At 51.4% G+C, this 11,516-nt stretch overlaps 1 protein-coding gene across 1 annotated transcript; it reads right to left on the minus strand.

Annotated features, from left to right (window-relative positions):
* Nucleotides 1–864: 864 nt before the first annotated feature.
* Nucleotides 865–9,447, minus strand: Dynll2 (dynein light chain LC8-type 2). The gene is made up of 3 exons (XM_036196474.1): nt 9,164–9,447; nt 5,601–5,739; nt 865–2,863 (listed from the first exon to the last, which is right to left on the minus strand). Exons 2-3 carry the CDS (start codon nt 5,730–5,732, stop codon nt 2,726–2,728), a joined length of 270 nt encoding a protein of 89 aa, XP_036052367.1. The 5' UTR covers nt 5,733–5,739; nt 9,164–9,447; the 3' UTR covers nt 865–2,725.
* Nucleotides 9,448–11,516: the final 2,069 nt, after the last annotated feature.

Below are 11,516 nucleotides of genomic sequence, written 5' to 3' on the forward strand. Positions count from 1 at the left end.
AGTGGTCAGGGTAAGGGTAGGAGGAGGGCACACCATCATACATGATGTCCAGGAGTCTATATTTGAGCAGACTTGACAGCTACACCTTGGGCCTAGGCTAAAGGTCATTGGGGCTCAGGGACAGGGGGACTGACTGCAACACACCACAGTGGACAGCTCCTCCCACTGTTAGGCTGTTGTCTCTACCAGGCACCCTCCATTCATTCCCAGTGCTCTTGTACTCTAGAGGGAGGGACTGACTCCGAGACCCTTCTCTAGAGGCTGGCTAGAGGCAGCCTCATGCCTGGCAAAAAGTGCAGATACTGATGCCCCTTTTCTCCACTCCACCTGGACACAGCTTTGAGTGGCTGTTTCCTCTTTGAGAACTCCAGTTCCCATCTCCCTCTCAAGTGGCCCTACTTGTCATTCCCTTCCAGGGCTCCACAAGATGGGACTGGTTGCCAAAAGTCCTACAGAATGAGACCAGACTTACCTATGTAAGTAATGTTGTCACAGGCATCATTAAGAACATAGAGGACTCTGGGCCCTACAGTGCCATCATCACAGCTGAACTGTGTGAACTGAGGCCTTGTCCTGGCATACCCCAAGGCTCCAGCTCTGTCAATTACTAACCAGAAAAGGCTGAGCAACCAGGCAGGGTCTTCAGTCCTTCTTAATTGATCCCTTGGTACCTCACTGTTCCACAGGCAGTCTTCCCAAGAGCCTGCAAACTAGCCTCGAATCTGAAGCCTTGCCTACCTCCGTTCTGCTCACACACTCCCGTTCTCATTCTCCCTCAGAACTACCACCCTACCCCACCCACCATGTGGCACCAACAGCACCAGACCAACCAACCCCTCACACCCCCGAAGAAATCCCAACAGCTCAGAAGTGCATCAATCGACCTTTAATGTCCAAAAGAGGCGTGGATGCAGAGCATAGATGTAGCAGGGTCTCAGCCCCTGCACCAGAAATGAGAGATGAACAAAAACTAGACACTTCCAACTGGCCAGAGTCTTGGAGGGCAGGGAGAAACACACATCTGGACATTCGTTAAGAAAAATAAAACCTAAAATCAAACATTCAATCTTGTACCCAATGAAAGGTTTGAACAGGGAACTCAGTCACTAGTTCCCACCCTCCCTGCCAGCACTGAAGAAAAAAAAAAAAGCTCAATACACTCTAAGGGCTTAGGAGGAAGGGACTTTCTCCTGCCTTCCCCCACCCCCAAGGATGGGCTGGGGAAAAAAAGCTAGATTTCCCCACCCTTACAGTGTCACCCCTACTCCATGTTCTGAATGTGATTCATTAGAACCAGCAGCTCAATTGGCAATGACAATCCCCACCCACCCCATCATGTCAACAACAGCTGAGGTTTCCTTGCACTCTCTGGAAGGTCCTCCCACCTCACAGCCCTTCTTCACCTCCTGACTCACGAGCTTGTTACTGTACCTCAGACCTGTTCCAAGGAGCCCCTCTTGGCCCTCACCTCTTCCATTCCCACTTCCCACAAGAGGCTGGGACCAGCCAAGAGTTGCCCCTGCCCCCAGATCCAACTCCAGGGCAGATGGCAGTATGGCCATCGTGTCCTGGGTGACCCTCCCAAAAACGTCCCTAGGAACAGCCAGCCACAGGGCAAAGCAGGGTGTCCATGCTGATGGCTGAGGGGAGGAGGATGGTATGACACCAACCTGTCCTCACCCCAACAGGTAACATAGAAGCCCACTTCAAACTAACTGTGCCCTTACCTCCCCACACACCTACAGAGTCCACGAATCCTGCCCCTTCCCTCCCTTCTACCCCAGACCCACCCCACACGCGCACACGGACAAACACAAACACACACAAGGAAGAATCAAGGGGACACTGATTTGGTTTGATCGCTAAGACCTAACTAAGGAACTACAGTCACCAGGAATCCCCTTGCCAGCCAACAGGGCTGCTCTAAGAGAACTGAGGAATGAGAAGAACCGAGGGCTAAGCGGGAGCGGATGGCAGAAGGTAAAGGGGAAGAGTCGAGCTAACCCTACTCCCCACAGCCTTCCACGTCACGGTGGCTGGAGGAGGAGGAGGAAGGGAACCCACAAAGACACCACAGCCCTTACTTAGAGACCCTGACAGACAGACAGCAAGACGAGTCTGCTCCCCAATCCCACACCACAAACACATCTCAGGGCTCATCACGACTGCACCCACCCACCCTGCCCCAAGCCGTAATAAAGTCACAGTTCAGTGGAATATTCTCCCTGGTACTAGAGCAATACCCCCACCCCACTTCCTATCCCTCTCCTTGCTAATCTACCACTGTCCTCACAGCTTCTGGCCCTCCTCCAGCAGCATCACCCCAGGAAGAGGCAGCTGCAGGGAGATCTCCACCTCCAGAGACCTGGTTCTAGCCCTCAGCCTCCTAGTCTCTCGGGCTTTGCTGAGGGCCTTTATTTTATACAGGGAGAGAAAGAGAAAAGGAGGGTGGGAGAGACTTCCTAGTGCAGTACAACCAAAAAAATATTTTTAAAGTCTTAAAAAAAATAAACATAAAGCAGCCTTCTTCCCCAGGCAACTAAACAGAAAGAAGTTTGGTTTTTGTTTACTGCGACACACACATGAAATCGAGTATACAGTCCATGCAGTAGCACAGCCATTGGAGAGGACTTCCTGATGCTGGCCCCAGTGCAGAACAGTCCCAGCAATGCCGCCTGTTTGCCATCGCTGCCGCCGCCGCCACTGACACCGTCTCCTCGGCCACCTAGCCTGACTTGAAGAGGAGGATGGCGACTTGACCCAAGTAAAAATAGATGAAGTGCTTCGTCTCGTGTGTGACATAACTGCCAAAATTTCGGCCCACGATGCAGTGCCAGGTGGGGTTATATTTCTTGTCAAATTCCTATACAAGAAGATAAAACAGAGAGGGGGTCAGGGCTGAGGAAGGAGACTCAGGACGGGCCACTCCCAGCAGTTCCAGCATGTGTCTTTAGTTGTTCCCACCCACCTGCTCCGGAGTCCAACCCCAACCCTGCCGCCCCAGCCCAGGGCCTCAGAGGCTCAGGTCTAGACTGGCAATGGTACTCCTCCCTCATCAATAATGGAGCACCACAAAGGCTCCATTATTCCTCTTGCCAAGCCTCTTGCACTCTACACCCTGATCATCTCTCCATCCTCTCAGTCACCCCACACCCAGGCCCGCCCACCCTATGATTCCTCAAGATAATAATCAGAGAAACCATGATGTCATACTTTGTAGTAAGGTGGGACCCGGTCACTCACTGTCTCACACATTACTAAAGCACCATTCCACCCAGGAACAAACAGGGACTGCTGAAGTACCAGGGAGCAGTTGTATGGCACCACGTGTGATATGCCCACTGGTTCTCTCACTCTACACAATCCGCAAGCAAGCCCTGTGAGCCGTCAGACAGTCCCCTAGCACACTGGGCCTCAGCCCACAGTTCTAGATAAATACGCCCTTCCACAGACCGTCAAAGGGCAGTAGTCCTCCACCATGGGGCATCAAGGCTGCCTCACAGCTCTCTTGTCCACTGGATGCGCCATATATTTGTCTAACTTCCTAAAAGCACCCACACCACACAATTCTAGGAGGTACTAAGGAACAAAGAAAGCCAAATGTAATTCCAATCCTGATTCTAGACTGTCTGATGGAGGAAAGCCATCACATTCACACACTCACTCATACACACCAGCCACATAAGGGTTCCTCCTCTCGTGCCAAGAGACTATGAGTCTATTTTCTCCCGCTGGGTGGACTGGCAAAGACATCAATCATGTAGGACTGACTGTGTACCCCTCGCTCCATACAAAGGGAAGTTTTCATGACTTCCACGTCTGACTCTATCCTGTGAAACTGGAGACCCCACTGAGCATATCTTACTACTAATGTAGACTGCCACCACTCTTATGCATTTTAGAAGTCCAGAGCTTAGATAACCAATGACTGGGCCTACGCCTCTAGTTAGGACATGGGTCTTGGGGGCTACAGAGATGGAGAGCAGTTAAGAGCACTGGCGTAAATGCCCCAGCACCCACACAGTGGCTCACAGCCACCTGTAACTCCTATTCCAAACAATCTAATCCCCTCTTCTGACCTCCACAGGGACCAGGCACACATGTGAAGACAGACACACACAAAGGCAAAACATTCATACAATAAAAGATAGAAAATTAGAAAACAAAAAAACAAAACACCTGGGTCTTGACTGGCAATCGGGGCCCATGCTATTACCCCTGGTGCAGCTGCCTCTTCAGTGGTAACCATTTCCACTCAGGTATTCACTTAGGACTTTTTCTTCTAAATGTTTATATTTACTTGTTTGTTTGGGGGTGGTCAAGTATTCCACAGCACACTGGTGGAAGTTAGAAGACAGCTTGCAGGAGTCCAGTCTCTTCTTCCAACCATGTGGGTTCCCGGGATCACACTCGGGTCATCAGGCTTGGCAGCAACCACCCTTGCCCAGTGAGCCATCTCACCGGCCCCATTTAGGAATTTTTCAATAACCAAACTATTTTTATAGAGTTGAGCCATTTTTATAAAAATGATACAGTCAGCCCTCTACATTTGTGGGTTCTACATCCATATATTCAACCAACCATACATTTAAAATATTCAGAAAAAAAAAAAAAAAACCAAATTATATCTATGTTGAACCAGTACAGATTTTCTTCTCTATCATTTCCTAGTAGTCCCTACAGAAATCAAGAGACTGAATATTCAAGCTCATTTTCCCCCTTGGCTTTTCAGAGACAAGGTTTCTCTGTGTAACAGTCCTGGCTGTCTTGGCACTTGCCATATAGGCCAAGCTGGCCTTGAACTCAGAGATCTGCCTGCCTCTGCCTCTAGAGTGCTGGGATTAAAGATGTGCACCATCACAACCAGGCTTCATGCTCATGCTTTTAAGAATGTAGGGAGGAGGTTGTTGGAGTTGGCTCAACAGTTAAGAACACTTGTTGCTCTTCCAGGGATCTGAATTCAATTCTCAGAACCCACATAGTGGTTCACAACCATCTATAACACCAGTCCCAGAGGTACTGATAGCCTCTTCTGGCCTCCACTGGTACCAGGCATGCACTGTGGTACAGAGACATACATATAAACAAAATACCCATACACGTAAGATAATTTTTTTTAAAATAAGACAGAATATAGGGAGAATAGTAAATATTGCAAATATGCAGACCCTAACTAAGTCTTTTAAGGAAAAGGAAATGGTCCATATCATGAAGATTATAAAGGATACAGCACTGTAAATGGTGTCTGAAATGAAAATCTGTTCAGGATCATCCAGTACTCATTTAATGTTACTTAACTTTGAATGCTGAATAGTTCAACTGGGCCAGTAATATTAATCCTGAAGTTTCTCTGCACAGTATTCCCTTACGCCTTGCAGTGACATAACTATTTGTAAAACTAACACAGCATCAGCAGCACTCTTATCAAGAATCACTAAGGTGACTGCTTTGGCAATTCAGAATCACCCCATAATAATCCAGCTGCTTTACAGTTGCAGGGTTTTGTCTGAAGGGCTACACCTACTTTCTCAGAAGCGGCCTGCCCCGACCCCCACCCCTCCAGTGCAGCTCAGCTGTCAATGCTCATGCTCCGGGCTTACCTTCTTGATGTAGGCAGCAATGTCCTTCTCTATGTTGTACTTCTCCATGGCCTGTGTGGCGCAGTCAACGGCGTCCTGTTGCATGTCCTCAGACATGTCTGCGTTCTTGATCACTGCCTTCCGGTCAGACATTGTGACACTGCAGTAGGAGCAGAAAAGCAAAGGTGACAATCTCAGTGTGGCCAAAGGACTGAGGTTGGGAGCCTCAGGGCTGGAGAGCACGGCACAAGGGGAAGTACAGGAAACACAGACAAGAGACATTAAGAGGAAGCTTATGGGGTTGGGGATTTAGCTCAGTGATAGAGCGCTTGCCTAGCAAGCACAAGGCCCTGGGTTCAATCCTCAGCTCAAAAAAAAAAAAAGAGGAAGCTTATGCTGGGCATGGTGGTGGAGCACACCTTAAATCTCAGCACCTGGGAGACAGAAGTAGTTGGATCTCTGAGTTCAAGGCTCCCTGAGTTCAAGGCTTGCCTGGTCTACAAAGGGAGTTCCAGGCCAGCCAGAGATACACAGTAAAAGCTCCATCTCCAAAAAAAAAAAAAGGGGGGGGGGGATGGGTAGGAGACACTTACAAGCTTTCAGCAGAAATATGGTCTTTACTTCTTGGAATACAGGCCAAGTTTAAAAAGAAACGTAGATGTAAGCTGTCGTGTTTTAAAAGCACATGAAAATGAATTGTCTAACTCTTCATCGATGTGTATTTCATACACTCTGAACTGCAGCACAACACTGATGGCCAAGGGGGTGCAACAATGCACCCCAATGGTGTCTTTCAGCAAGTTCATTTACCCTTGCGTTACGCCACTGTCTAGGAAATGGGGATTGCAGCGTTAGACTAAGGATAAAACCATAAGCTAACACCTAAACAGATTAATATCGTTGGTCTCACAGCAGAAAAACACCTGCTAGAAATTAGTATCCCTGATTTCTGGTCCTAACTGTGAACACTTGTAGTCTCGAGGTCATCTGGCCTTCTGTATCGATTACTTCCATTTTAGCAATGAGGTCAGCTCTCAATTGGAGGTTGTTTAAGAATTAACTAAGGTTATATGAGAGCATCTGCAAACAAGGAGAAGTCTATGCAAGAGGGCTGTCCGTCCATCAGCCAGACTCAACCAACACCTGTTTTTATAAATCAAAAGTTTTACAAAACATTTTCCTAAATGTTACAAGAGTCCTAAAGACTATCCTGCCCACAAAGCCTAAATAAAACATAAAATACTCACTGTCTCCTCATAGAAAAAAAGGCCAACTCCACCTTGGTACAAAAAAAAAAGGAATTTCATACACAAGGTCTGGTGGTAAAGGGGTAATAATGACCTCTTAAATACTGGGGGCTGGCACACCTCTAACCTAGAGAAGCCGTCACATGCCATCACACCCCATTCCTTCTGAGTCCCCACTCTCCTCACTACCATGTTCAATCTCTAAAGTGCAATATAATTTCTGAATTCCAGAATTTAGTCTCAGCCCCAACAATGATTTGTCATTTCTCCAAATTTTTGCTTCCTCATGTAAAAATTATTTCTATTCATTCAAAAAGCAAATATCTTATTATTCTGACAGGAAAGCCGAGAACTTTCCTTTTAATAAAAACAGGGCCAGGTGTGGTGGTTCACACCTGAAATTCTAACACTTGAGAGAGAGGCATTCAAAGCCAGCCTCAGCTACCAGGAGACCTAGTAAAATCACAGGATCGAGGACGGAGATGGAAGAGGGTGGGACGCTGACATATGAGGGCTCCAAAGGGCTGTTAATATTTTTATAGCCTTGTCTCATAGCCTGGCTTCCTGGGTCATGACATTCACCATCCAGCAAGCAACCAGAGCTGATTCTGCATGGACCCTTCTACCCTGGCAGCCTCTGGTTAACGTGAGCTACTTTGTAACAAATGAAATGAGCCACAGCACAGAATCCTGCCTCTGCGCTTCACCAGTCCCATCACACACAGCAGTATTGATTCCCCTCACCTCAAGTCCAAAAGCGTCATTGGTTGTGGTCTAGCCCAAGGTGGGGGGGGGGGGGGGAGGTTAGATGCCGTCCCCTGAGTCAGTCTGACACACGGCTACAAAGGCGCCTGGCTGCTCAGGGAGAGATTCCTGGTATCGTTCCAAGCTGCTGCTTCTGAGTCCACACTACCCACTGGGCTGAGATGAGAACTCAGAACATCAAATGCACAGAATGTACACATGACGGCTGCCAGGCAAGGCAAGCCTTGACTGAACCCAAGGCGCCTAGGCCTGACACTGTCGAATGAAGCAAGGCTTCTTCCACTTAAGTGGAAGTGTTTAGATCAGAAGCCCCCAACCCCTTACCCCAGAGAAAAAATATGGAGCTTCAAGGAATCTGTGGTGGTGAAAAGGTCAAGAAATACTGTTCAAGGCTGACTAGCTCTATGACCTTGAGCAAACAATCACGTTTAAAAAACAATGGCTGGAACGAGAGAAACGGGGCAATCTCCATGAGGTCTGAGCAAAGCAAAAGGCATCGATGTGTCTAGACCTTTCTAGAAGTGAAGAAACAACAATGTCACCTGGTGGCCTGTTCCAGGTTACCACTCAGAAGGGGGCACTGTTTACAAATCCAGAGGTTGGAGGTGGAGCCTGAGCTAGAGACAACGATATTGGCACCATTTTGCCAAAAAAAAAAAAAAAAAAAAAAGCTCACCTGCTTCACTGCCTCGTTCAAGTCCAGAGGATCAACTCTGTCACAGTAATTAGAAGCTATTTTACTCTCCGAGAGCGAGCCTGCGATTACATAACGCGGGTCTGGTGACTACAACACCACGATTCTTCACCCCTGGCCCCTCCGGCGTCGCAGAAAGGTGAGGCCGAGCCCCAGCAAGCCCTACCCAAGGTGCCAGGGAGAAAGGATAGGGAGCTGGATGCCCAGCTAGCCTTCCCTTCCGGGGGGAGGGGGGGTCAGCTGGGCCTCCCGATAAAGAGATGGCCAAAGGGCCCCAGGCCAGCTTCCTGAGTCACGAGCCAGTAGCTCCTGTGAAGACGACAAGGAGCACTCCAGGACAGTCCTCATCCTGTCCCCGATCTTGCGACAAAAAAAAAAAAAAAAAAAAAAAAGGCCAAGCCTCCAAACGCCACGGACTGCCTTGCACCATTCCTTAACACGTACAAACGTTAGGGCTTCGCTTGGATTTCCAAGGGGGCCGTACCCCCCACCCACCCCGCGTCCTGCCCTCCAGAGGGCAGCGACCACGTAGGGCAGCAGGCATCTGGGGACCGAAAAAGAAGCATCCGCCGCCCCGCCGGGTCCGCAGGCCGCGGCCAGTCCTCCGCCCTCCCCGCGCCAGGCCTGGAGCGGCGCCGGAGTGACCGGGCGACCTCTCTCTGCAGGAAGGACGCCCCGGAGGGTGGCGGCGGCGGCGGCGGCGGCGGCGGCGGCGGGAGAAGCCGCGTCATGCCCGAGCCCTCTCCACCCGCTGGCCCCAGACCCCCCGAGGCCTCCCCGCACGGCGGGCGGGCTCCCCCGGGGGGCTGCGGGGGCCTCCGGAGCTCGGGCCGAGCAGGGCGTAGGGAGGGCTGGCCCCCGTGGACCCCCTCGCTCACCGTCACGCAGGCGAGTCCGCACAGGCCCCTGGGGAGCAGCGCTGGGCTGAAGCAGAGTGCGGGCAGGGGCGGTGTCCCCTGGGCTCGTCCTGCAGCAGCAGCAGCCGCAGCCGCAGCAGCCACTGCCGCCGCGCTCTCCGCCTGCTCCCCGCAGCCCCGGAGCCGAGCGCTACGCGCCGCCGCCGCCGCCGCCGTCCGGCCTCCGAGCTCCCGGGACCGCCCGCGCTCCGCCTCGCGCCGCCCGGCAGCCCGCCTGTCCCCGCTGGTGCCGCGCCGTCCGCTCCGCTCCGCTCCGCCGCTGAGCGCGGCCGACGCGCGGCCCTGAAATAGAGCCCCGCCCCCGCCCCCCCCGGCCGCGCGCGCCGCCGTCCGCGCTCCCCATTGGCTGCGCCCGCCCGGCCCCGCACTGCGGGCTTCTCCCCGCGCCGCTCTCGCTCCACATCTTGTTTCCTCCCACAATGCCTCGGGGCGGAGGAGGGGTGGGGGGTGGGGAAGGGGAGCTGGAGGAGGTTGCGGGGGGTGGGGGTGGGGGTGGGGGGACGGGGACGGGAGGGAACCACTGTGGCCTTGGGAAGAGGAGAAAGGAGCATGCCGACCCTCCCACCCCACCCCCTCTCTCTCTCTCTCTCGGGGCCCAAGCCTGGAGAAGGCCAGTCCGGGGAGGTATAGAGAGAGTAGCCCCAGGAAGGGGAAGAGAGAAGGGGGGCGTGGAGACCCCAGATTCAAGGAGAACGGAAGAGTGGAGGCATGGAGACCTCAGACTCAGAAAAGAAGGCCTCCAGGTCTCAACTTTGGAAAGAGGCGGGGAGGGGACAGACATCACCAGGGATGAAGGAAAACACAGGGCACTGTTTGCCTCGCTGACAGCGCTTGTGAGCAGAACAGCCAAGCCCCATAGTGAAGTAAAATCCTCAAGGGCCCCCTTGCCCTCACATTCTGGAAAGGCCTCTTGCTTCTTGCTCAGCCTTTGTTCACGAATCTCATGGCCATTCTCCCTACCTGAAGCTGGGACCCTAACCACTATCTACAAAAACAGTGGAGGTACAGCCGCTGCAGTTTATGGCCCTTGGGCCCTTTGGGGATAGAGGTGAGAACCACCGGCTGTCAGACGTCCCCACCTGTCCAGTTAAACAGGACCAGAAGGAACTGAACGGAAAGCTTATAGGTACGAGCACCGAGGTGTCGTTAAAACCTTCATCCATTGGTGGCGCACGCTTTTAATCCCAACACTCAGTCGGGAGGCCGAGGCAGGTGGCTCTCTGAGTTCGGGGCCAGCCTGGTCTATAGAGCGAGGTCCAGGACCATCAGGACTACACCAAGAAACCCTGTCTCAGGAAAAAAAAAATGTAGACAGTACACAGATTCAGACCCCTTGCCATGTCAGTTTCCTTGGGCTACAATTGGAAAGATTCAGGCAGCAGACACTGTGGGGTGTGCATGTGTATGTGTGTGAGTGTGTTCTCCAAGGTTTTTTTTCCACGGTGTTCCAACCCAGAAGAGACAGACACCAGGAAATGTCTTTTTTCATCCCAAACTTTGATTCACAAAGGGTCTATCTAAAGGGTGTGCATAATAGAGTCTTCAGCGGGAGGTCAGACATTCTGGCCACTCTGGATATTAGCAAATTGCCTGGCACAGCTCCGGTGTCCATCTTTTTCTCTCCCCTGACCTAAACCGTGAGTGAGAAGTCAGACTTGCTCTGGCCTTAGCCTGCCCTGCTTGGGAGTATCATAATTGAGTATTCATTATGTGTCAAACAACGGAAAACCATCCACAGCTCTGTCTTTCCCCATCTTCAGTCAGGGACTCAGCTGGTATTCCTTCATCCAGGGGGTATTCTGATGTCAGCCTGTGCTAATGAATGAGGGGTGGGGCACATGTGGGGAGGGGCTAGAGGATGGATCATCCACCTGGAGCTTTAGTGGAGTAACACTTAGGGACTTTTTGGAGAAAGAGAGCTAATACCCTCTTTCCCCAACCTTCATTAGCTTCCAGCCCCTTCCAAGGTCTGAAGGTCACAACTGTGATGTATGGTTGTACAAGATGTTCACTGCCCAAAGACATCCAATGGAGAGAGCAAGTGGGAACGAATCTACAGCATACACTTGCTTCCTGGCATGTCTTGATACAGGCCGGCCAGCATTCAACCAAATGACCTTTTCCAGGGTGCACAAAAGTGATTAGGAACTTCGATGGCCCTAGTGTACGCTCCCTATGCCTCTTGCCTGGAGTAGAGCAGAGAGAGATTCATTAATCTCACTGTGGATCAAGATGGGTTGGAAATAGAGGATAAAACTCTCAACAAAAGTCAGACTAAGACGAAGCCCTTCAGAAATTTGGGTATTGAAGTTGT

Source organism: Onychomys torridus, chromosome 8, assembly GCF_903995425.1.
Source record: "Onychomys torridus chromosome 8, mOncTor1.1, whole genome shotgun sequence".
Taxonomy (NCBI): domain Eukaryota; kingdom Metazoa; phylum Chordata; class Mammalia; order Rodentia; family Cricetidae; genus Onychomys; species Onychomys torridus.

Excerpts from the sequence above, each read along its gene's own strand:
- Dynll2 (XM_036196474.1), bottom strand. The coding sequence starts at position 5,732 with ATGTCTGACCGGAAGGCAGTGATCAAGAACGCAGACATGTCTGAGGAC. Across the intron at positions 2,864-5,600 it reads TTGCTGCCTACATCAAGAAG|GAATTTGACAAGAAATATAA; the intron begins GTAAGCCCGGAG and ends CTTCTTGTATAG.